At 43.5% G+C, this 26,903-nt stretch overlaps 1 protein-coding gene and 1 pseudogene across 5 annotated transcripts in view; one reads left to right on the top strand and one right to left on the bottom strand.

Annotated features, from left to right (window-relative positions):
• The window catches only part of Tnrc6c (trinucleotide repeat containing adaptor 6C), a 120,282-nt gene that overhangs the window by 14,948 nt on the left and 78,431 nt on the right, over window positions 1-26,903 (bottom strand). Inside the window, exons 6-13 of one of the 5 annotated variants that reach the window (XM_050140523.1) lie at window positions 18,765-18,977; window positions 15,447-15,610; window positions 12,920-13,000; window positions 10,329-10,386; window positions 6,132-6,301; window positions 4,458-4,631; window positions 3,145-3,282; window positions 1,022-1,141 (exon numbers count right to left, since the gene is read on the bottom strand). In XM_050140523.1, the coding sequence (XP_049996480.1) occupies window positions 1,022-1,141; window positions 3,145-3,282; window positions 4,458-4,631; window positions 6,132-6,301; window positions 10,329-10,386; window positions 12,920-13,000; window positions 15,447-15,610; window positions 18,765-18,977 (1,118 nt within the window). The remainder of the gene's footprint in view (window positions 1-1,021; window positions 1,142-3,144; window positions 3,283-4,457; window positions 4,632-6,131; window positions 6,302-10,328; window positions 10,387-12,919; window positions 13,001-15,446; window positions 15,611-18,764; window positions 18,978-26,903) is intronic. The other 4 variants (XM_050140525.1, XM_050140526.1, XM_050140527.1 and 1 more) reach the window with 4 other exon arrangements.
• On the top strand, window positions 7,261-9,131 carry LOC126500486 (transmembrane protein 14C-like; annotated as a pseudogene).

The following is a 26,903-nucleotide window of genomic DNA, read 5'->3' as shown; positions in this document are numbered from 1 at the left end:
AACAAAGGCTGTGTGTATACCAGGTGCAAGCCAGCCTTTTCCTGTACCTTCCATACCATGGGGGAAAACCCTGCTGGGAAATACACTCTGTGTGTCAACCCCAAACCCAGCTCTGACCAGTGGCAGTGCAGCAGGCTCCGCAGTGTTACTCAGACACAAGCTGTGCAGCTTCCAGGAACCCTTTCCTGCCTTGGGTGAAGGAGCCTCCTGCTACTGCTGTCAGTCCAGGAAACAGCATGACTTCATAGGTGTGTTGCCCACTTCGGGAAGGCTTCCCTGCCAGGGACCATGGGCATGTGACTCCCTTAGTTAGGGGTCTGTGTTGGTTTGAAAGAAAATGGCTGCAAAAGGGAATGGCACTATTAGGAGGCGTGGCTTTGTTGGAGGAAGTGTGTCACTGTGAGGGCAGGTTTTGAGGTTTTATATATGCTCAAGCCACACCCAATGTCTCAGACTACTTCATGATACAGGACTCTGAGCTACCTCCCCAGTACCATGTCTGCCTGTATGCCACCATGCTCCCCACCAGTGCGGGCATTTGAACCCGTGTTCTTTGGAAGAACAGTCAGTGCTCTTAACTGCAGAGCCATCCCTCCAGCCCCTAAACTACACAACTTTTAAGAACTCCTGGGTCACATTAGCTCATCTCAACTGAGGTTCTGTGAGACCTGTATTTGAACAGGCCAAAGCACATGTTCCAGGTATGGCAGTAACTTTTCTCCCCTATGATCCTATGATGGTGTTTGTGTATTCCCTTCTTGGGAGAAATGAGGAAAACATTATTTTGTGTTCTGTGGCTCAGAGGAGAAAATTTTGAGAGACCAAAGGAACAGATAGGCCAGGCTAAGACATTAACAAAGCTTAGGAACAATAATACCCTTAAGCAAACGCTTTCCTGATTCATGAACAGTCACAGGAGAGTGCAATATGGAAAGAGTATGATAACAACTTCACCTACCAAGGTGTTTCTGCCGCTTGCTGACATGAGGCCTTGTTCCTAGACTGGGACCTTTCTACTTACCAGCTGCAGCTGATAGAGCTGGTTCAACATCGTCATATGCTGAGGGTTAATTGGCGAGGTTAATAGTGCAGGGCTGAGACCAATGTTTTTTGCTGCAAACTGCAAAAGCTGTGCTTGAACCTGTTTAACAGAAAATATGTCATTACCCACCATCTCTATGGAAACATTCACTTATCTGTGTAACTTTGTTTTAGGACACAAACTGGTTAACTGACATTATATTTGTTTGACAGCTGAACTTGAGAGGCCATCAGAACATTTTATGGACATATAAACATTAGTAGTTAACATGTTCAAAATACAGAAGACAGAAAGCCTAAAACTAATGTATTTTTTTCAGCTGTGTGTGGTGGTGCACGCCTTTAATCCCAGTACTTGGGAGGAAGAGGTAGAGGCAGGTGGATCTCTGTGAATTCAAGACCAGCCTGTTCTACATAGTGAATGAGTTCCAGGACATTTAGGGCTACATAGTAAGACACTGTCTCAATAAATAATCATAATTTTCTTTTCTTTCTTGAGACAGGATCTCATGTAGCTCAGGCTAGCCTCAAACTGGCTATGTAATGGATGGCCTTGGATTCCTCCTGGTCAACTTTTGCCTCTACCTGCTGAATTCTGGGATTATAGGCAAGAGCTACCATGCCAAGCCAGCTTCCAGAAGATTTCTTCCTCTAAAGACTTTAGCCCTACATTTACTTTCCATGGCTTGAGGCCAGTCCTATTAGAGGTTATGTTCTGCCAAAGGGAAACTTTAAGATTGGGAGGGGGGACGACATTAATCCAGTTTTCTGCTGCCTCAGTAGGGGAGGAACAAGTTGCTATACCCTCATTAATATATGTAACTTATTTTTCTACCAAGTTCCAGCCATCTCTATTCACTGTATCTACCTGATCTTCTCCACAGGTCAACATTGTCTTTCTATGTTTGAAGGTCAGGATAAATATCTCCCAAATTCCAAGGCTGCTCTTGCAGAGGAGCTGGGTTTTCCAGCACCCACATGATGGCTCCTAACTGCTTGTTACTCCAGGTCTAGGGGATATGACACTCTCGTTTGGCCTCCAGGGGTACCTGGCATATATGTGATATCCAGACATAACACAGGCACAACACCTATGCATATAAAATTAAAAAGAATCTCTTTAAGTTTGTGGGTGTTGTGGTGCATACCTTTTTAAGAGGTTAAGACAAGCAGATGGATCTCTATTAGTTCAAGGCCAGCCTGGTCTACATAAAGATCCTGTCTTATACATACTCCATCTCAAAAAAAAAAAAGGGACACTGTGCTGGCTAGTTATTATGTCAACTTGACACAAGCTAGAGTCATCAGAGAGGAAGGAGAGTCAACCGAGAAAACGACTCCATAAGATTGGGTTCCATTAGTGATTGATGGGAAAAGGAAAACCCAGGCCATGGTGGGTTGTGCCACTCCTGGGCTGCTAGTCCTGGATGAGTAGGCTGAGCATGGCAAGCAGCACCCTCCATGGTCTCTGTGTCAACTCCTGCCTCCAGGTTTCTACACTGACTTCTTTCAATCATCAACAGTGATGTGGAAGTGTAAGTCAAATAATCCCTTTTCTCCCCAACTTGCTTTTGGTTAGGGTGTTTCATTGCAGCAATGACAACTCTAACTCGGATATATATCATGAAAACAACAAACAAATCCCCCTCCAAAAGAAAAAAAAACCTCACCAGGCAAAAAGGATCAGCTAGTAAATAGTAAACATAATTACCAATCTACAGCAAACACTTTTTTTTTTTTTTGACACAGGGTTTCTGTGTAACCCTGGCTGTCCTGGAACTCTATCTGTAGACCAGGCTGGCCTCAAGAGACACTCCCTCTGCCCTGCCTCCCCACCCTCCCAACCCCACTCTGTCTCCCAAGTGCTGGATTAAAGGTGTGCACCACCACACCAATGCAGTGCATTCTAATATATAATCCCAACTGTCATCTCACGAAGGCACTGCTGTCCTGGCGGCCTCTTCTTGATGTCCCATGCCAACAGCAGTTTGCTTGTCTTTGCATTCCAAATGGCCCAAGAATACCATCAGGTTATCACAGTAATCTCCTTAAACCAGACCAAATAAAAACCAAGCGCAGCATGCAGAGTTTATTGGGTCAGACCTGAGGGGATAGAAACTGAGGCACTTGAGCACGGAGGCTGGGCTGGGAGGAATTAAGAGGCTGCACTGGCGGCTGCTGCATGGTCCTGGCTTGTGCTGCTCCGCTATTGCCAAACACACCCAGATTGCCACTCGGGATCTGCAGGAGACAAAACAGCTTTTAGGGGTAGGTAGGCTGGGGAAGGGTGAAACAATAGGTTTCACACCATGAATGCCAATTTTTTTCTGTTTCCCACTCCTTCAACATGATCCTTAACTGCACTCTGAATGAGTGCAATTTGTACAGGTTATAGAGGATGAAAAATCAGCCTAGGAAGCTATGATTTTAAATCATAGGAAACACACATATCAGTGCATCTTAAAGCGTCTCCAAACAAGGCTATCAGTTAAAGAGATAATTAAGAATGGTTCAAAAATAACAGTAATAAGACGTGGTCTGGGTGACACACTCCCTTCCCTGTGAACTCCCTGTGTTCAGTCAGGCACAAAGTGCAGTGATCATGGTGAAACAGGTGGAGGAGTAGTCTATTTCAATGGGAAATGTGGCCGTTCAGTTACTTCAACAAACCCCAAGGCTGGATCAGTTAGCAGAGTTAGAGAGTTAACTTGTTATCCAATACAATGAATATCATTGGCGTGTGTTCTGCATACTGCAGCATGAGCCACCTGGCTGACAGGTTGGAGCAGGATGGCTGTCTTTGTTGGAAAGTCAACTGAGAGGGACTAGGCAACAGAGTTTGCTATGCCTGTGCTTTGCCCTGATAGAGTGGGTTTCTAGGGTTCAGACTTGTCACTAACCTTCACCAAGGAGCTGCTAAGAGCCGACAGGTCCATGACAATCCTTCAGGGACCACAGATACTCTAGGGACTGGTTAGCTTCTTAATAGGCACTCAGTTCTCTCGGTTCCTTTCTTACAACACAAGCGGGAAAGACAGCCAGGAGCTCTGCTAAGCTCACAGACATCCTGTTTCTGGGGACAGGCCCCATGGTGAAGGGCTCTTGGTAACACACCGGCACTTTATCCAGTACCAAGTTAGTTCTGAGTGCAGACAGGAACTCAAATACACTTTAGTCCAGTGTAAAAACAATCTTGAATCATTCCTATGGAGTAGCTAAATTCCAGGAATTGCCACTCAGTTCTGAGCTTCCCTGAGCACGCCAAGGGCAGTCCTAAGGGCATTTCAGTTGTTTCCCTATTCCCTCATGTCTTAACATCCAAGCATCACCTGAAAACAATAGTTTATTCTCTAATAGTTTAAAAAAAGTCAGGAGAATGAATGCAGACACTGCCCACTCTTTCCCAACAGCCTTACCTGTCTAGAAGAGTTCAAGTTTTGCATGCCCAGCCCTGAGGCAATCCCACCCAGGGCCTGACTGGGGAGTGCACTGTTGGAAAGGGGGAGCTTCAGGCTTGGGGAAGGCAAAAATGGTGAAGTCGTGGGCTCTTCCACGAGGCCGCCATCCTGATTGGAGAAAGAAAGGGTGAGCTGTGTGCGGTGCCCACCAGCACGCAGAGCACCAACAGTTTCCCACGGAAATAGCGAGGAGGGGATGGATGGATAAAAAAATTGAACGATAAAAAATGTGTAGATAATGAGGAAATGGAGGACATGGGCAAAAGGAAGAAGGGAAAGAAAGAGAGAAACAGGATTAAGACACTGTTGTTGCTCAGACACTGACAAACACACATTTTAGCTTCTCACATTCTCCCCATGCTACCCACCGCCCTGGTCTGGTTGGAAGGGGAGGAACATAGACTCCAAGAGCACAGCTCCTTAGGGGGCCCAACTCCCACCTCCACACAACACTTGGCTTACTCAATCTCATTAACAGAGGAGCCTACTGACTTTAGCTTCTCTGAGGTTACACTGAAGTGCCCCGCTCTGCAAACCTAACATCTCATCTAACAGCTCAACCAACCTGCAGGCTTCTCCACACCTGAAAGAGCTCAGGTCCCAATTATACTTCCAGATTCAGCAAATAAAAATTAATATAGTACACATATAGAGTCTCAGCACCCTGAGGCTGAGCCAGGAGGATAATGAGTTTGAGACCAGCCAATAATTTGAAGTTTCAGATAAACAAGTAATTTTTAGTGTAAATATGCTCTGACCATGCCTGCCACAGCTCTTCTGCCTGTGAGTAGCATGAGGAGACTCTGGGAACAGGCAAGTCCCGTCAGGGTGTCAAGGGCCCTCAGAGAAGAGAACTCAGATGGGATTTGGACTCCAGTGCCAGTGAGGCATAGACTCTACCCCTAAGTTAACACTCCCAGAAAGTCCCCCTTTACTTGGAAGCAAGGTCTTGTTCATAATATAAGGTGTCTTTGAACTTGAGATCCTCCTGCCTCAGTTTTTTGAGTAGCTGGGGTTACTAGTGCCACCAAGCCTCATTTTTTTTTAAAAATACTTTTCTTGCTTCAGTTTTATTTTCAGGATTCAATATTTAAGTTGAATTAAATGTGAGGTATTCTCCTTTTGGGATCATACCACTTTGAAGAACGGACATCCTCCCATGATAATACTAAAGGGGGACAGAGCTTTGACTGGATTGAAAACACCCTGGGAGTTTCTCATGGGTACTTAATGTGGCCACTGGCAAGAAGGGTACCCAACCAAATCTACCACTTCTTTTCTAAGGTGAAACCTGCTACGTATCATTTCCAATTGGAAGAACTGAGTATTCCCAGCAAGACACACACACACAAAAAAAAAAACGTGAGGACCCTGGCTTGCTACATACATAATTGTCAAGTTATTGTAGTAAGTAATAAAAAGAGCCAGTTTTCAATTCCATCACTCTTCAGGCCTTATGATAGCATGTGTAATACAACAGTATCTCTGAGTTAAACACTCTTACATGCTAGGAAAACTGAGGAAAATCCACTTAAATGTCTTAACTTCCCATCTAACTTGCTTTAAGGACACAGCTCAAATAAAATGACTTCTTGTTGAAGGCAGAAACAAGAGAGACGCCTAGATCCATACCTTGTCAAGGAAGGTGGGGCGGTCCATGGAAGACTCTTTGGAGATTGGTGGGCGGCAGCCGAGGGGTTTGGTGACCATTCCATTGTAGTCGGTCATTCCCAGTGCACGTTTGTCCATATCCACCTTCTTTTCCAGCAGAGCGCCTGGGGTACAACATATAGAGAGCAACGCTGAAAACAAAGGAGCACAGGATTGGTGGTGGCGATAGGTTCAGGAAGGAGGTGGCCCTTTGGTTGCAAGGAGCAGAGGCATCATGAGCCTGAGCTGCTCCCCAGCCCCACAACCACCCTGCACACCTATGATTGGGCCCTGCTGGCCCTGCTCCTGTCCATTCTAGCCACAGTGTCCTCTGCCAGTCCCTAGGAAGTGATGTGGGAGTGTCATATATCAATCTGTTGATTTCATTGGCTGAGCAATAAAGAAACTGCTTGGCCCTCATAGGTTATATCATTGGTGGGAGGATTAAACAGAATAGAATTCTGGGTGGAAGAGGAAGTGAGGTCAGACTCTGCGCTGCTTCCAGAGGGACCGGACAGCCGCCATGCTCTGCTCTCCCAGGCAGCTGCAACCCACGATGGACTTAGGCTAGAATCTTCCCGGTAAGCGCACCTTGGGGTGCTTACATTCATTATTAGAAATGGGCTAGTCCAGGTGCGAGAATTAGCCTGTAAGGGCTAGAGTTCATGGGCCAAGCAGTTTTTTAATGAATACAGTTTGTGTGTTATTATTTCGGGCATAAGCTAGCCAAGCGGCCGGGGTGTTGGGGACGCAGCCCCGCCGCTCCATATTTCAACAAGGAAGCTCAGTCATCTATCACCCTCTTCCTCAGGATGAACTTCCCCTGCTTCCCAGGTCTTCAATGTACTTGCTTCCTTTCTCCAAGCTACCATTCTCAAGGGCCTTCCCAATGATATGACTTGAGTGAACCCCCACATTGTCGCTACTAGCTGTCAGGGAGCTCTTGGCCTGGTGAGCTGTGTCTGGGTTACTTTAACTGTAGTATCCACGTCTAAGCGGGTACATGACTGCTTCTACTTGCCTACTATGCACAACACGATTTGGCATTTTTATATAAATGTGCTACTGTCTGTTTCTCTCATTCATGAGTTCTGTACTCACTCATTGTATCATGTTTATGGTCACTTGTGGGCCCTTGTAAGTGGGCAGAAAACTTGACTTTGCTGACAAGGTCCAATTCAGGTGGACAAGTCAGTGCGCTGCCTCCTTGTTGGACCTGACACTGAAAAGCAACTCTGGTGCATCTGGTGCTACACCCTTCAGCTGTGTGTGTTTGTTGATTCTGGAATTAAAACTACTCCCTAATGTAGCACTATGTGGTGACCCTAACACAAGAAAGCTAGCTGTGCCTTGCAGAGAAAGTGCATGCGCCAGGTCATTTTCTTTCAGACGTGAGCTGAACATTGTGGATTTTGCGTTCAGTGTTAGCAACAATATCAGAGGGAAGCAGAGGAAAATGATTTCATTGTCTGAGGTTACCATCCACAGCATGGGCTACTGACAGATGAACAAACAGGCAGGTGTAGTGACACTGGCAACACGCTCAGCAGTAAAGAAGCTTACTATGTACATGTGTTGACCTGAGTTTGATCCCCAGAATCCGAGTAAAAGTTGAAGGAGAGAAGTGACTCCACAAAAACTGTCTTCTGACCTCCACACATGTACCATTGCATGTGTTCACAGACACTTCATATATCTACACAATTAAAAAACAAGGATAATGGGCAGTACAGCTGTAGTCTGAGTACAAAACAAAAAACCAAAAAACAAAATCAAACCAAACCAACCAAACAACAACAAAAAACCCCATCGCAGCCACATTACCCATGGTCAGGAGATACTATATCCTAATTAACTCACATTTCATTACAAAAACATGTTAAATAAAGTGTCTGAAACATAAACACGCATAAAACAAAGGTAGCTATGGCTAATAGGCTTTGTGGGGGCCTCCCTGGTTTACCCCAAAAGAGGGCTTTGTATTGGCTAAGGAAATGCTAGTCACGGCTTTAGAAAATGTAATTGCCAGGAATATAAAAATATAGGTTGTCTGCTCTTTCCCTTGTCCTCCAGCACAGGCCTCTGTGCTCCGACTTCAGTACTGGGTGCAGACCTGATCTGGTCTTGAGAATGACTGGATAACGTGACGACAGTGGCGCACTGGTGCCTTTACATTATTCTGGCTTGGGCTACGCAGTCCTGGTTGCTACCAGTGAAATTACTGGCTATGCAAAAGCAGGTAGTGTGCTGTCCCTGGCTGCTGACTCTTCTTTGGGATCCTACCAGGCCTTGGTGCTTACCAGCTGGGGTGGTTTGAAAGAAAATGGCCCCCAAAGGGAATGGCACTATTAGGAGGAATGGCTATGTTAGAGGAGGTGTGGTCTTACTGGAGGAAGTGTGTCACTGTGGAGATGGGCTTTGAGGTCCCATATATGCTCAAGCCATGCCCAGAGAGACAGATCACTTCTTGCTGCCTGCATATCAAGATGTAGAACTCTCGGCTCCTCCAGCACCATGTTTGCATGTATGCTGCCATGTCGTACTATGCTAATGATAATGGACTAAACCTCTGAAATGTAAGCCACCCCAACTAAATTTTTTCCTTTATAGGAACTGGCATGGACATGGTGTCTCTTCATAGCTACAGAAATCTCAGGATCCCAAGGAATGTGTGGGTCTTCCTAGCTTAGCTTTTATCTGGGACACTGGCTGGCTTATGGGGATGAGATTCCACAACTCTGGGGAATCTATGCCTTCACGTTTAATCTCATGTGCCAATTTGCTGAAAGTTGCCAAACTTGGAATCAGTATGTCAGGTTCATCCCTTCTTTAGCTCATGAAGAACTAAAACTCTCCAAACTGCCACATTTATAATATATGAAGAAAAAATGCAGCGTATTTACAGACTTTGACATTTTACAAAGCATAGACTGAGCATGGTCAGGAGAAGACGACCTATTAGTGTTGTAGTGTTCGGAGGCAGTGAATGTCTAACCTGAGCAAACGTTGCCTTCATAGTTGTAGTGTTCAGAGGCGTTAAGGGTCTAACCTGAGCACATGTTGCCTTCATGCAGTTTCATGCTTATGTGATGATGGCTCTCCTTTCTGGACTAGTAGGTAAGGGGTAAAATGTCAGGTATCAACACTGGGGGGCCCCAGAACCACATGTTCTGCCCAGAAGTGTGTGAAATCTCTTAGTGATATTTGTGATGTGGGATCTTTTTTATAGGTCTGCTATGAAATTATGTTACAGTGAAATATCAGTGACAATAAAGTTTGCTATTAACATACTAAAAATGTAGACTATATATGTCTTTTTACTTTTTTTCTTCTTTTTTTTGAGACAGGGTCTCACCAGTAACTCTGATAGAGATCTGCCTGTCTCTGCCCCTCCTGAGTGCTAGGATTAAAAACATATGCTACCACATCCAACTAAAAATAGACAATATTTTACAGAAAATTGATAAACAATAACCTTTTGGTAGCTTAAGAATTGATTGCTTGTTCCTGACTGGTACTTGTGACATGGTGTCTCCTCCAGGCCAAGGATAGATGGGTGTGTTCAGTCTGGCCTGGCATGTCAGCAGCTCACAATGCAGCTGAACACCAGACTGAGAATGCTTATATTAGCACAGCAAATCTTGGTGTGCCTCTGAGAGTGGTTTCAGGGATGATCTAAGATGAAGAATGCATTACTTCCTCTATGGATTCATACATAATATGACAACATTATTGGAAAATGCCCAGATAAAGTAGGTTACTAGTGTGTGTGTTCTTGAGCTATGTCTTTCTCAGGTCCTTTCCTGTACTCCTCACTCCTTCCTTCTGCCTATAGGAAGTAAAGAAGGTTGTTCACATGTTTCTGTTACCATGATGGTTTTGTCCAAGTGCAAAGGACTGAATTTCCTGAAACTGTTAGCCAATAGAAGTAATTCCTCCCTTTAAGCTGTTTTTGTTACAGCAACAAGAGTTAGCTAATATAAACATGAACCAAAGGCAAATAGCTGCCAACACAGCATACTGTCTCTATAGCTCACATGGCCCCAAACACTCGCCATATGATTGGTGCATTCTGTGGTTGCTCTTTCCCTGGACCCTGGATTCGTCTTCAAGTTTAACCATGACTATAAGCAAATGGTTCTACAAAGCAAAACTTTCCAAGAGGCACCTGTTACTTACTCATGGCCTGGTCAAGGTTCATACTGTTGCTCTTCAAGGCCTCTTCAGCTGGCTCTCTCTGGGGGTGAAGCAGAGCTTTCGTTAGTGGTGCACAGACAGACAACCAGAGTAGCTCTGAATAGCTCAGCACTCTTAATGGAGAAAGCACCTACCAATACTAGCTTTTAGAATTGGAAATGTTTTTCTCTGCAGTTGAGGTCAGAGACAGTATTTTTTTTTTTTTAAAGACAGGGTCTCATCAGGTGTGGTGGCACATGCCTCTAAATTCTACCACCTGGGAGGCAGAGACAGACAGATCTTTGTGGGTTTGAGACCAGCCTCATCTATACAAGTTTCAGGCTACTCAGAGAGACATAGTGAGACCCTGTCTCTGTCTCTCTCTGTCTCTCTCTCTCTCACAAACACACACACACACACACACACACACACACACACACACACACACACACACACAACCAGAACAAAACAAAAAAGGACAGTCTCACTGGCTGGCCTGGAACTCTACGGTGTAGACTTTGCCTCTGTCTCCTGAGTGTTATCGTGATGGGACTTGTAAACAGAAAACACTTGTAGCTAAAAATGACTGTACTGAGTCTAGATTGGAGAGTCAAGAAGTTATATGAGTTGGGGATTGCCAGTATACGCCTTTAATCTCAGCAGACAGATCTCTATGCATTTAAAGCTGGCCTACACAGTGGGATCTTGTCTCAAAAAGAAAGAAAGCTTTTATTTAACATGCCAGAAATAAAATGTGGAATCCTAGAAAACTCTGTAAGCACCCCTACACTTGCTTCTGTACAGCACCGAGCAGTGACAACTCAGCAGGATTACAGAGCTGTGACCTCACATGCAGGTCTTTTTTTTTTGTTGTTGTTGTTTGAAACAGGGTTTCTCTGTGGTTTTGGAGTCACATGCAGGTCTTATCTGTCACTTTGAGTGCCAGGACCTACATTAACATCAACCTTTTGTATATCATCAGTGCCAGACTCTATCAACCAAACTTTTGTTCAAGAAACAAGAAAGCAATCAGAGTCACACTGGTAACTGTCATTCCATCAGTACAGACAGATCTCTGAAGAAAATCAGAGTTGCTTGCTAGGTGCTAGAGAAATGGTTCAGCAGTTAAGAGCTCGCTCTTACAAAGAATCACAGTTCATTTCCCAGCACCACACTGGGTGGCTCACAAATGCCGTTAATAACTCCAGTTCTAAGAGATCTGACACTTTTCTGGTTTCTGTAGGCACTGCATAAATACATACAAACCCACAAGCAAACACACATACATACACATGCGAGCACTGCTGCTCCTCCAGAGCACCCCCCCCCCAACAATAGCCTGCAGTAGTCTAGCTCCAGCTCCAGGAGATGTAGCACCTTCCTGACCTCCAAAGGCATACATGAAAATAAGGGCTGGAGAGATGGGTCAGAGGTTAAGAGACCTTACTGTTCTTGCGGAGGACCTGAGTTCAATTCCTAACACCCACAAGATGGCTCACAATCTACTGTTACTCTAGTTCCAGGGGATCCCATATCTACTACTGGCCTTTGTAGGCTCATAAACTCATATAGGCTCACACACATGTACATAAATTAAACAATAATTTAAACATTGGGAAAAAAATCTTAAAAAGAATCAAAAAAAGAAAACCAATGTTGCTGGGGATAAGGGTGGGGCGTGCTACAACTCCTACAATATTTTCTGGCCCTTCTAGAGAGGCTGTCTCACAGGGGAATGTCTTGTCTCAGCTTAGACAGTATTAGTGTAAGGCATGAGGCCATTCTGGACCTATTCTTTTTTAGACACAGGAATGACTGAGCAATGAATACTCATTGAACAGGGATTTGGAAGGAGGCACGTGAAGGGTTTAAGTGTGGAATGTGGGCAATAGTTTGCTATCTGGACTGCCATCACTTGACCTGAGGGACTGAGAGGCATGAGGTACTTCTTCAGGGGACATCTGGGACATCTTAGTTCTGTCTACATACTGGAAACTCGGGAACAATTTGTTAGGATGCCGTGGGGAGCATGATGCTTTAACTCAGTACTCAGTTTCTTTTCTCTCTCTTTTTTTTTTAAATATTTATTTATTTATTTGTTATGTATACAATATTCTGTCTGTGTGTATGTCTCCAGGCCAGAAGAGGGCACCAGACCTCATTACAGATGGTTGTGAGCCACCATGTGGTTGCTGGGAATTGAACTCAGGACCTTTGGAAGAGCAGGCAATGCTCTTAACCTCTGAGCCATCTCTCCAGCCCAGTACTCAGTTTCTTACTGGACCTTTTTATTTACTACATAAAGGAATTAACTCCCATGTAATTATAAATTGTAAGAAAATATGAAATTGTCTAAGTCCATGGAAATTACAAATCATACATAGTCTTTTATTTAGAAAAAGATATTCTTGATGGAAATTGCATGATTCTTTGCTCTACTCATGGCCTAGGCCAAAGGGAACGTAGTAACTAAATAATTAGATAGTAACTTCATCCCGCAAGCATCTCTGCCTCATCACACACCACAGACTGGCTAGGGAACGCTTTCAGGCCGCCCACTTGGAGAATGGGAAGGATATCAAGATGCCAGTTACCGGGAAGCCCATGTCTGTGAGTTGTTTGATCAGTCGGCTCATGATCCAGGCCTCATCCTGCTTGCCAGGTGTCTTCATGCCCTGGAAGAGAAGGGACAAGGGGAGAGGCCAAGAGTTACTTTTGATGTGCCACATTAACTGGGTGACAGCTCCAACTCAGTGACTGCAGCCACAGAACCTTGTGAGTGAACAGTGAACTGTGCTGTGCTCTTCAGAGTCCAGCATTATCTCGTAGTGAGCACCATGGGAAACTGCAGCTGCATCTACAGACTGATTAACGCACGGCATTTATGGACTAACGAAAAGCAGGGTAATTATTCCCCTTTTTATAAAATTATGTTTAATCACAAAATGTATTATTTCCATTGGTCACAGGGAATGTTGCTAAGCGCTGTGCTATATGAAGTCTACTAAAGATTACACGGTTTTTACCTTTGTTCCAGGGAACAAAAGAGCACATAACAAAGGAAGAACAAGCCTGTGGGCCTTATTAACTACCCATTGTCATCCATATACTGGCCCTCAGGTGAGAAGAAAGAAGTATGAAGGAAGATGTTAAAGAAAAAGGAGAAAAACCAACCTCAAAGAAAAGGCAGTAGCCCAAAGGCAGGGGACACAAAGGGTGCCATGAGAACTAGGTATACAAGATGATCAGTGCCTAAGTATTCTCCCTAATACCAAACAAAACCAAATTTAAAAACCCTACCCTTCTTGTGAAGAATTTGTTTCACCATGTTTGCTCTCTCCATTCCTTATTTCCTTTCCCTCTAGAGGTCTTTTCTTTTCTCCCTTCTTCCTTTTCAGACAGGGTCTCATGTAGCCCAAGCTGGTCTTAAACTTGCTTTATAGCTGAGAATGACTTTGAATTCTTGATCTTTCTTGTCTTCATTGCCTGAGTGCTGGGTTACAGGTGTGTACCGCCACTCTTTCACCATGGAGGCTGTTGTAACTCCACAGTAGAACGCGGAGCTGCAGCAGCCAGGAGGCGTTCTGTTCCCTAACAGGCAGTTACCTGGACAGCATGCTGCCAGGGTCAGATCCTATCACAGCAGTTTACTACTTGGGGATTTCTGGTCCCATGACAACTGGATTCCCCAGCCCCACTGTAAAACAGCTTTTCTTCATGTCTGCAATCATCCCTCATCATGAATGCTTTAAAAAACTCTATTTTTAAAAAATAACACATTCATAATTCCTAATTACAAAAGGGGTACAGAGAAAAGGTATCTTTCCATAATATCTCATCTGCTTAGAGCCTGATCTCTCCAAGAAGTCTCTCCTTTGAAGATTTATATTTCCGAGAACAGGAAACGTGGACCATTGTGCAGAAGCAGCTTCAGGTATACACAACTATTCCTTCATTCATTTCACCACAGGTCAGTGGTCCATGCTATGTATGTTTTTCTGTACCTTGCTTTTTCTCTCAATGATGTTGCTTGCTGATGTTTTCTTAAGTACATATTCAAGCATTTGGTTCCTCATGTTAGAATGCACAGAGTCCAACTGGCTGCTGTACTAACACATTCATTTTCATTTTTTGATGACAACAATCTTACAGAAGAACTACAAATGCCCATGACAAATGGCAGTGCTATGTCAATGTGCAGGTGACATTAGTGTACAACTGCCAGCAAGGTGCAGTGAGAACTGATGTCCCACAGTCTGGACAACAGATAAGCTTGTATTTCATTTACTTCTGTATTCTGTTTTGAGGATTAAGCCCACGGTCAATGGGTAGCCCAGCTCCCAAGGGTGTTTAGTTGACCTCTGGATTTTTCTTAGTCAGAGATGAAAAATGGCACCTCTCAATATTTTTTTGCTATGTTTTAAAAAAATATCTATCTATCTATCTATCTATCTATCTATCTATCTATCTATCTATCTATCTATCTAATCTATCTATCATGTATACAATATTCTGTCTGCATGTATGCCTGGAGGCCAGAAGGGGGCACCAGATCTCATTACAGATGGTTGTGAGCCACCATGTGGTTGCCGGAATTGAACTCAGGACCTTTGGAAGAATAGGCAATGCTCTTAACCACTGAGCCATCTCTCCATCCCAGCACCTCTCACTATTGGCTCAAGTGGTTTTCTCTGAGTAGGGATGGCCACCCTCTTAAACGTTGGACAGTACTTTATCATCTGATCATTTTTACATTCTTTGCTCATTTTCATTAGAATATTGGACACTTTTATGTATCAGGGAGATGAACCTTCTTTATCATATAAATGGCATTTTCCCCCTACATTCTCTCTCTCTTTTGGCTTATAATTAGGGTGCTATCAGTTATGTGCATGCTTTATGATTTTGCTGCAATCCACACACCACCTTCGCCCCCCAAAAAGAACTTACTGAAAGAACAAAATTTTATTAGTAGGAAAATATTTTTGATCTTTCCAATTTACAGAAAGGATTAGAGTCCCAAGATTACCTGGGAGCGAATCTATCTCTGCACCATTCACTGTATCTGCCTAGTCTACAGTACAGGCCTACTGGCCGCCAGGCCTCTCCAGCAGTGCCTACCTTCTGAAGTCCTTTTTTCGAGGCATTGCCCCAGGAGCTGCAGGATGAGCTGCTTTCTTGAGAGGCGTTATTCCACATGTCCCCATCCTCATCCTCCCACTGGCTGGTGCCCAGGTTCATTTCGTCCCCACCACTGCCCCAGCCTTCTTGCATAGATTTGGAAGCTGGAAGAGAGCAGATAGAACCTTGTCAGACTCACCTGTTCTGAGAAGAAACCTGTGTCACCTGACACAACAGGGATGGTGAAAACCAGAACTATATTATCTACCTTTTAGCTATTACTTTTCTCTTGGAAAGGCACAGATAAAAGTGTAATGTTTAAAATCCAGCTGTGCTGCTCCAAACTTCCTCAACCAACTATACAACAGCTAGATACACAGGGATTCTAAAAATAAGTCCTGGAGCAACCGGAGGGGGGCAGTGTACTGGTCTCTCACAAATGCCACTCAAATGTGAACTCCCCACAAGGTCACTGACCTCCTTTTCAGGTCTCACATCTCAGTCAGAGAAAACCCTGGGCGGTATTTCATCTGAGCCAGTGCTCTCACACCTGGCAACAGGCAGGAATCAGGAAGACACAGGGATCACATTACAGGAAGCAGGTCTGGGAAGCTCAGCTGCCTGCTTTTCTAACAGCAGTCAAGAAGATGTCCACACTCAAGATAGAGATCAGAACCAGCCTACTAAATTTTCTGTTCAAGATGTTATTTCCTCCTTTTTTTTTTTTTTTTTAAAAATTGCTTCTATTTATTTATTATTTATTTAGGTTTCAGAGTTGCCGCACACTGTTTACTTCTTAGAAGAACTAGGCTGAAGTTCAGGCAGTAGCAGGCTGTTTAAGGTGCTAAAACTGAAGGCTGGAAAGAGGCTCAGCAGGAAGAGAGCTTCCTGGCTTCCAGAGGACCTGAGTCTGCTTTCTAGCACCCACGTCGGTGCTTACAACAGCAATTTAATTAGCAGCAGCTCCAGGAGATACACCTCTCTTTCCTGGCCTCTGAGATCACCTGCACACACAGACACATACTCATCAACAGAAATAAAAATAAACATTTTTTTAAAAAAGAAATACCAACAATTTGGGACTGAGAACAAAAGCTCAAAGTGACATCCTACTTCAAAACAACACATACATCTCAACATCCAGAATTTTCTTTTCCCCTAGATTTTTAACAAAAATTAACTAGAGTGGAATAAATATTTATACAACAGTGACAATATGAAACAAATATCCACTTTTAGCAAAGCAGTAAAATACAAAAAAAGATGCCCTTTAAGATTCCAGGACGGAGCTGGACTTGGTGGTATACTTTTAATCCCAACTCATGGCGGGCAGAGGCAGGAAGATGTCTGTTGAATGTGAGCCAGCTCAATCTACAGAGTAAGTTCCAGGCCAGCCAGGCCTACAAAGTGAGACACTGTCTCAAATCAATCAATCAATCAATCAATCAACCAACCAATCAGGCAGGCAGGCAGTCAACTAACCAATCTAGAACATATATTAACAACAAGCAAACAAAATAGAATGATTTTGCAGCCATGGAAATAGTTATTTTACTGTTTCTATTTGTGGTCTTTTTCAGTAATGGGATGTAACCCAGGGCCTGGTAACATACTAAGCAAGTCTACCACCAAACTGCAGCCTATACTCATTTCTGCTCAAGGTTTTTTTTTTTTTTTTTAAGATTTATTTATTACGTATACAATGTTCTGACTCTTTGTATGTCTGCATGCCAGAAGAAGGTACCAAATCTCATTAACAAATGGCTGTGAGCTACCATGTGGTTTCAGGAAATTGAACTAAAGACCTCTGGAAGAACAGTCAGTGCTCTGAGCCATCTATTCAGCTCCTCAAGTTGGTTTTTTTTTAAATTAATTAATTAATTTATTATGTATGCAATATTCTGTCTGTGTGTGTGTCTGCAGGCCAGAAGAGGGCACCAGATCTCATTATAGATGGTTGTGAGCCACCATGTGGTTGCTGGGAATTGAACTCAGAACCTTTGGAAGAGCAGGCAATGCTTTTAACCACTGAGCCATCTTTCCAGCTCCCCCTCAAGTTGTTTTTTAACTACAGACTTGGAAACCCAAATAGATTTTATTTTCAAGATAGCAAGAATCATCAGAATACTATACTTTCACATCCTACTCTCAAGAAGAACACAATGACATCATTTATTCATCTTGTTTGGTGAAATGAATTCATATGGGTGGGTATAAAACGGTACAGACAGGTGAACGTTGTTGCAGGTTTGAATGTCTATTACTGTAATGCTTGTTAATAGAAATGTTTCAGATTTTAGAATAGGATATGTTAGGGACTAGAAACATGAAAGTCATTTATATTTCGTATATAATTTACATATATTTCCTGAAGGAAATTCTATTTATTATCTGTAGCTCTGGAGGTTGAGTTCAGGTAGTCTTGTGCAAGCTAGGCAAAATTACAGGTCCAGCACATGAAGGGAATTTTTAGGTTTTAGTTTTTTTTGAGATAGGGTTTCTCTGTGTAGCCTTGGCTGTTCTGGAACTACTTGCTCTGGCCCGAGGATTAAAGGCTTGCGCCCCCCACTACCCAGCTTTTCTGTGTTTTTTTTTGTTTTTTTTTTTTTGTTTTTTTTTTGGTATCAGGACCACAGGCAAATAGTTTGCCATTGAGCTACAGCCTGGTAGCAATAATAGTAGTAACAATAATAATAATTTTGAGACAGGGTCCCTCTCCATAGTCCTGACTGCCTGTCCAAGTACTCGCTATGTAGACCAGACTGGCCTCAGATTCTTGTGTTTTTGATGGGATTAAAGCCATGTGGCAGCATGCCCGGCTCAGCCTGGTGATTCTACAGAGCATTAGGTGATGTGTGGTGTCCACTGCCATGTTGCTATATGCCAGAAGCTTTTGCTGATGAGTGCTGTGCTCAGGAGCCCCGCAGCCTTAGAGCTGTGAGAGACAACCCTTTCTTTCCTTTGGCAACATGTCATTTTTAGTCTGCCTAGAATTTGACTGATATAACGTATAACATAAAATGTGCAATTTTCTACTCAGAGGGTTCTTATACTTGCACATCAAATAATCTTACTCAGAGTGTCATGTTGTTATTCAAAAGTGCCAGATTTTAGAGCATTATGGATATTATAAAAAGGAATTTTCTGTGGATTTTATTTTTGAGACATGTAGTCATGCCTGGCTTTTTATATAGCTGCTGGATATTTGAACTCAGGGTCCTTATACTTGCACATCAAATAATCTTACTAATTTGTCTCCACAACCACACAAACCATTTCTTAACTGCCAGGTCCAGGCATGCAGAAGGCTTATCTTACCTGGTTTGCACAGGGCTGGGGCAGCAGCAGGAGCATTGGCTCTTCCAAATGGCACCACTGGCTCAGCAGGATGATCCCATCCACTGCCACTGCTAGGAGGCTTCCCCCACGCTGCTGTGCCATTGTCGACCAGGGGAGATGGGGAGGACGGCTCTCCCCATGAGTTCTCAGCCTTGGAGTGCACACTGGGCATTTCTCCCCAGCCAGATGAAACTGGGAAAGAGGAAGGATACGAGTGAAACTGAGGTCAAACTGCAGTCTTCCAAATCAAGTTGAACCCTTGCCACTCAGCACCTCCATGGAGCCCCTGCCCACTTCTGCTGACAGTGACAAGAACATTTCCCAAGACCTACAACACACATAGTGCATTAGCTCAAAGAGACCTCAAGAGAAGACATCACATACTGTGGTCAGTTCTAAACTGTCTGCTTTCAACATGACTATTATTATCGCAATTGTGAAATTTGTTAATTTTCTTACTAAATATTTTTAGTAAGATATGGGATTGGTTCCCATGATACTCTATTTTATTTATTCTAATAAAATGCAGTCATTCAGATTAATGACAAAAGGACATGTAGCTATAAATCACCTGAAAGTACAAGCTCTCTGCTGAACAACAGTTTAAGCAAACTGTCAACAATAACTGGTAAGTTACTGCTGGCAACTGCTACCTGTAATTACACAGAAAATAGTAACAAAAATTGAAGCAGTTTTACAAATTTAAGGGACAATTAAACGAAGACAATTCCCCAGCTGATAATGTGTACTGTGATCCAACAGCAGAGAGGTACTGAGTCAGCAGCTCAAAGAGTGAGCAGTGATTCTCTTGATCTGGTATTCCTCCATGTGCATGTCTCTGGAAGGCCAGACCACAAATTACTAACAGAAGAATCAAGTTAGAATTAAGTATAGTCAGATCATAGTAATTAATTAGTTAATTAATTTTTGTGAAAAGTTTTGGTTTGTCTTAAAAAAAATCAGTAGAAAATCCTACAAAACATGTGTATATAGCAAATGTTCATCACATTCACATTTAACGCCTTGGTGGTAAGTGGGATATTACCTGATTTGAAAAGCAAGCAAGCAGTTTCCCTGGGCTAAGCGGATCTCTGGCAAGACTCACACAGACTCAGGGTCTAGCCCCCAGAAGAAATGTGACAAATTGAAACACATCAACAGTTCTAGTGCATAAGCACTTCCTCACAGAAAATAATTTTAAATGTACAGCCTTAAAATGATGTCCACTGCTTAGTGTTTGTTAGAGCAACCCTGATACCTTTTGGTAAAACAGTTGGATGGAACAGGCAGACCAAGTTTTATTTATACTTAAAACATTGATATTAGCCGGGCAGTGGTGGTGCACGCCTTTAATCCCAGCACTGGGGAGGCAGAGACAGGCGGATCTCTGTAAATTCGAGGCCAGCCTGGTCTACAAGAGCTAGTTCCAGGACAGGCTCCAAAGCCACAGAGAAACCCTATCTTGAAAAACTGAAAAACAAAACAAAACAAAACAAAAACAAAACAAAACAAAAACCCAACAACAACGATATTAAAATGAAGAAAATTACCCTTCATGGACTGGAGGATGAAGCATAGTGGGAGACTGTTTAAAGCACCCATGAGGCCCTGTGCTCCATCCTAAGCATTCCAAAACACCTTCCATCCCCCACTAAAACCCTCTGAAATTTTCAAATACTATTATTTTTTGCTGAAAGTTTTTCTCCTCGCACACGCGTGTTCACTTTTATGGGTATTCTGGGGGCCATATTGTATTTCCAATACTGTTACCCATTTGTTTATTTTTAAGTGAAGGCCCTGTAGTGGGAGCCCATGCAGGTGTTCACAGGCTTTCACACACAGGCACCCTTCTCACTTCTGCAGCAGATCAGTCAATCCCCATGCCATACAAAATACAGCAAAACAAAATCTACCCAGCCCACCCATCACTATAAGAAGTTGAGATCACTAAGATCTGTTAAAAACTACTGCACTGGTGCCGAACACTGAATCCCTCCAGCTGGTGACTGGGAGGTAATTTTAGAGTCACAGTGTCTTGCTGATTCACACTGAAGAAGAATAAAGGAAGTCCCTGGAAGGTCTGGCCGCTTGCAGCAAGGTCACTGTTCCTTTGCTACTGTTAAGACTTCAGAGATCACCAATCACAGACCTAGGCAGGGGCACATTTTCCCATGTATCAGAGTTGTAAATGTGAGATGTGCCTTTTCCACGATTAACTTACGTGACTTGTCTTTATAAACCTTACACTATTTCTGTCAGAAAAGCAAGCTTTGAAGCAAATAGCAGTGGATGTAAATGCAAAGCCAAGCTTGTAGTTAGCTTCAGTTTTTCCGGACAGTGAGAGCCAACCACAGCCTCCTGGTGAGCAGTCTCAAATGTGCTGCAGCTACCACAGGTGACGGAGGATTGCAGGAGTGGACAGTCAGCAGGATGCATAAGGAGTCCGAACAAGCTCCTCAAGTGCTCTCACAGGGAGCTAATATTTAACCTTGGCACCACTGTGTGTCTACAGGCTACAGAAGAAATGTGGCAAATTGAGACCTCTTTTGGGGCTGGACAACAGCTCAGTCTTCCGGAGCCCATGGTGGGCCGGGTCCCTCATCTTGCTTGGATCAACTATATACTGCCCTCCACATGTATCTTTCTCCAACACCAACCCCTCTAAAAATCATCAGAGCATTTAGGTGAAATGACAGTGCTCAGGGATGAAATGGCCTCTGGTAACCAGGCCCAGGGCCAAAGGCCTTCAATCCCAGCACTGGAGGCTGAGACAGGGTAGTTTCAGGATAGAATGGATTAGAGTGAGACTCAAAACAAATATATTTCAGACACCTACCCCTCTACAAACAGAACCTAACTCAATCCAGGTCCCAGAGCTGCACTTAGAAACCATCTATCGCTGAGGACTTGTATCCTGAACAGTTACATTTATAGTTACTGCTTCTTATGTGTCTGCAAGCTATTTAACTGCCTTGGGATACCATGTCCAAGTATACTAGATAATCAGGCTGCCTGACATTTTTCGGAATTTGCTTTAGCGTCTTAGAAACATAAATGCTGTGTTTATGCTTTCTTGTTCTTGGCCACTTCTCACTGGAGGTCAAAACACCAGCCTGGTTCCAATAAGATGTAGCAGCTTCAGGTTCTGTCAGACAGCCTGGCTCAGAATAAGCAATCGGGTCATGTCACGAGGAGAAACACGGTAAGGTGCAGTACAGAGCGGTGACTTGGCATCCCATGTCACTATGGCCTGTGAGTGCTCCATAAGCAGTTGGGAATCTGATAAAATGACAGGTACAGAGACATTTCTCCAGGCTATTACTGTTGTTCTAACCCCAAGGTTAGGGGTGAGTCAGGTCCAAATAAGCCAGTTGGCCAAGCTACAAAGAATTTCCTAACAGACATGGATTTTACTGAGACTTCCAGGAAATTACTACCTATGTAAGATCAGGACAAAGTTGTCCTGTTGCATTTACCCTTATTTTGTTAAGACTGGTGAGATCGACACTTTACTTTTAATGTAAATTTACTAGCAATTTAAAAAAGCAATTTATAATCCAAACTCTGATATAAATGGATTTATGTAAAACCAGCACAGGCCAACAGCAAAGCAGTAGAATACCTACAAAATACTAAGCTTATCAACAACAAAAATGTACTCAGCCATCAAAAATGATGTCTTTTGTCTGGACATGAAGAACCTATGACTGTCAGCCAGCTGTTTGTCACTTCTCTGGGGTCAGAGAACAGCCTCACCTGACAAGCTTGCAAAGACACAGGGCTTGGTGATTGGGATTCTGAGTTGACTTGCTTTAGGTCTGAGATATGAATACCACCATGGTAGAAGAGAGGCTGATATTCTACTGCTATACAATATATTAATCTTGACAGCTTCTATGCAGTTAATGACCAGATGGAATAAAACATAATTTTGTCTTTGTTGGTGGTATCTAAATTCACAGCAGCCTCTATGATACTGTTACAGCTCTAAGAATATACAGACTCTAGAAACTGGAGAGGACACAGGAACTTTGAAGTGTGTGTCACACTACAAATTTCTGGTTTTGTATTTGGCAGTCACGTGTGCTTTGACAAAATAGTTCCACAGTGAGTTCTTGTAATCCTAGTATTGGAAAGACAGAAGGATCCAATGTAGTCAAACCAGTAAGACCTAGGAAAACAAGAGACTCTATCTCTCTAAGGTGTTCTTTAGATGATGACTGAGGTTGTCTTCCAGTCTCCATACACATGTTCACACATATTTGCTTGCACACAAGTGCACACATGGTGAGATTACTCATCATGCTATGAGGACTATGGTGGTGACCCTTCTCATTTTTGGAGACAGGGTTTCAATATGTAACTCTGGCTGTCCTGGAGCTCACTATGTGGACCAAGGTGGCAATTTTAAGCTAACTCTTCCCAGAGTACATTCCGTCTTTTCCACACACAGATCACAATGCTGAGACTTGGCTCTACTGGCCTCTCCCACTACACTGTGTTATTTCCGTTTCGAACCAGTTTCTCACATGTAGCTCTGACTGGCCTAGAACTTACATTATGCAAACCAGGCTGGCCTTAAACTTCTGATCCTTTGCCTCCTGAGGACTGAGGTTAGAGGAATATGCCATTAAACCATATACTCCATTCACTGCATTTGAATTTTCAAATACCCCCTTCTTGGCTGTCCTAGAACTCACAGAGATCTATCCCTGCCTCTTGAATGCTGGGATTAAAGATGTGCACTACTCTGCCTGGCTTCCTTCATTTTTCCCTCCATCAATTGCTTTTCCTCATTCAAGTCCTTAAAATTTGAATTCCTAAAAACAGTCATTTATCAGTTAAAGAGTAAATGGGACCTGAGGGTTGACTCAGCAGTTAAGAGCACTTGCAGTTCTTTCAGAGGACCTGAGTTTAATTCCCTGCACCCATGTCAGGCAGCTTACAACTGGTCTGTAACTTCTCCAAGAGATTCAAAGCCTCTGGTCTCTGGTGCACCTGTACTGATGTAAATACACACCTTCATGTAGACCTATCCCTGCACATAATAAATCAAACCAGGAATTGCATATTTAAATGTTCAAGCAGCAGTCAGTTAACATAATTAGATTCAGCAGAAACTGGGTCCAGAACTGTTGGCTAGTGTCAAAAGTTACAGTGCTGCGGTCCTCTGGGCTGGTACAAGTGCCCTTCAGTCTAGTAGAATGCTGCCATGTAACACCAAGGCTTCTAATAGATAGGACTTTGGCCTTTTCACTAAAAATGTTGATTCACAGAAAAATAAGCACCAACTGGGAACATCTGGGAACAATCTGTGACCTTTCATTCAGGGACAGAAGGGCAGACAGACCCATTTAGGACTCCTATGTGGCACTGACACTGGAAGGTACAGTCAACTGTGGAGTGTATAGGGTAGTGACAGCAGAGAAGTGAGGACACAAGTGGACACTGTCCAGGCTTCACATTTAACTGTGGCATAATACCCCACTCCCACCCCTCTTCTGTTGTCACCCTTCCCCCTGGCCTACAGGCCCCACAGGGCAGGGGCTTGGTTATTTTGCTATGTTCTATGACTTTAGCATGAACGCTGCCAAACCCAGAGCAGGCCCCACAAGGGCTAAACAATGACCATTTTAGTCACTATTGGTCCAGTCATTGTCTGGAAGTCCTTTGGGCACGGTCAGCAATCTGTTCCATCTTCTTACACAGACATCACATCCCTGCTCTCACACCTTCTCTCTCCTCATGGCTAGTATTGGTCCCCTCACACTCCTGGCCATCGAGCTGGCCTGCCTGGGCACTTGTCCTTCTACAGGTTGGAGTACAGATCTTCTTCCTTAGTAAACAAGGGATGTCTCCATTTATATCCATGCGCTTCTCTATCTTCTCCTTTCTATTGACTTTTAAATGTGTTCAGTTCTGCCACTTGAAGCATTTTCTTTGTGGGGCTGGGGATTGAACCCAAGGGCCTTCAACATGTTGGGAAAGTGTTCGTTCAATGAACCACAGTCCTAGCCTCTTAAGTATCTTAAGTCATCCCCTCCCACCCCATCTCCTGCCTGCTGTGTTCTGGAAATGCCAGCTTGTGTCTGGCCACAATGCTGAGCACTCCTTTGCTTTCCCAGTCACTGTTCCTTTTAAGCATCCCTCCATTTCACCCTGCCACCATCCCTCTCGGCTGCCATCGCTGCTTGTCTGCTTCCCCATGCAGATTCCCACTGAGTCAATCTTTGTTTTCTAGTAAGAACAACCAGTTCTACAAAAAGTAAGCCTAGGCCTAAGTTTTCAAGCTCTTCTTACAATTGTTTCCTTTTCCTGCGGCTCCTGCCCTTGAGCCTCTACTCGGGTTGCCTATTACTGTAAGGACTTCTTCAAAATGTCCAACCACTCAAGAATTCCTACCTGTTCTTCCCATTTGTTCCCTGTGTACCACACGGAATTGGAGTAGAGGATGCAAAGAGCTCACAACTTTTCCTGACTGCAGTATGGAGCAAGGCTGCTACTGATGGTGCATTCAGCTCTACTTCAGCAGTGTGACTGGTCAGGACAGTATTTTAAGCCAACACCTTTACATTTTTTCTTTTTTTAAACTACAAGGCTGGAAAAATGGCTCAGCGGTTAAGAGCATTGCGTGCTCTTCCAAAGGACCCGAGTTCGATTCCCAGCAACCACATGGTGGCTCACAACCATCTGTAATGAGGTCTGGTGTCCTCTTCTAGCCTGCAGGCATATATGCAAACAGAATATTGTATCCATAATAAATAAATAAATATTTTTTTAAAAAAAGAAACACTTCTCACAAGATGTAAAAAAAAAACTACAACCATTTATTTTTGAGGGGATGGGGAACTATGGAATAATAGTGGAAGTCAGAGAACAACTTGTAAGTTGGTTCTCTCCTTCATCCATACAGGTCCCAGGGATCAAATTCATGCTTTCAAGGCTTGGGGGCAAGTACCTTTATCTACCGAGACACCTCAAGGCCACTTAAGCCAGTAGCTTCCATGTGGCAGTCAACCAGTACTCTGCACCCATTCTAGTGGCCTCTCTAAGCCTCTATCTACCTACAACACAAGTGGAAGGGACACTTTCCTACACAGGGGGCTCAGGATGACCATGAGAAACCTACATATAAGATACCTAGGAGAGCAGACATTTTCCTCTTGTCTTTTATGGTCCATTTAAACCTGGAGAGATGGGTCAGTGAGTAAAGCGGCTGCCACGCAAACATGAAGACTCTAGTTTTGACCGCCTGCAATCCTAGTGCTCAGGAGCTCATGGAGCAATCTGTCTAGGTGGACTAGGTGAACCTCAATATATAAGGTGGAATGTGATGGAAAAAAGACACCTAATATCAATCTCTGATATTACAAGTACTAATATACATGTACACCTTCCACTTATATGTTCACATATGTATGAACATGCATATACACAAATATATTACATATATATGTACACACACATACACACACACAAGAAGTCCATAAAAACTATCATCCCCCACCCCAAACCCCAGCACTCAGGAGGCAGAGGAAGGCAGAATTCTGTGTTTTTGAGGCTAGCCTGGTCTACAAGAGCTAGTTCCAGGTCAGCCAAGGTTACATAGAGAAACCACACACACACACACACACACACACACACACACACACACCACACCAAAAAACCCATACAAACCTAAAACCACCAAAAAACAGCGAACAAGCTCTAAAACCAAACTAAACCAAATAATAACCCTACATACATAAAACAGGAAAGAAAAGCTAAAACCAGGAACAGGGCTCTACACCTGGGACCTAGTGACATATGTGGATGAGCAGTCCCCAGGACAGAATACCAAGAAGTAACCAGATTTTAACTCTGATCTGAGAAGGGTACGTGACACAGCTCACTTATAGAGTGTAGCTCTGGGATAGGCAGGCTGCAGTCTCTGTTAATTGCACACCATGCCACATACTTAGAGCAAGGATGCTCTGAGGACAGCATCCTTAAGTTCATCCAGGGAGTGCTGTGGTATAGTTCTCACAAACCACTCAGGCTCATTTCACGCCTGGAGCACAGTACTATGTACCATGGACCAATATTCCAGATAGAAACCTGAGGCTCCTGCTGGTTCTC

Source organism: Alexandromys fortis, unplaced genomic scaffold (genome assembly GCF_014885135.2).
Source record: "Alexandromys fortis isolate MF-2015 unplaced genomic scaffold, M_Fortis_MF-2015_v1.1 scaffold_39, whole genome shotgun sequence".
In the NCBI taxonomy this organism is placed as follows: Eukaryota; Metazoa; Chordata; class Mammalia; order Rodentia; family Cricetidae; genus Alexandromys; species Alexandromys fortis.
Note: the sequence above shows the minus strand (reverse complement) of the source record. Positions and strands in the feature narration are given on the sequence as shown.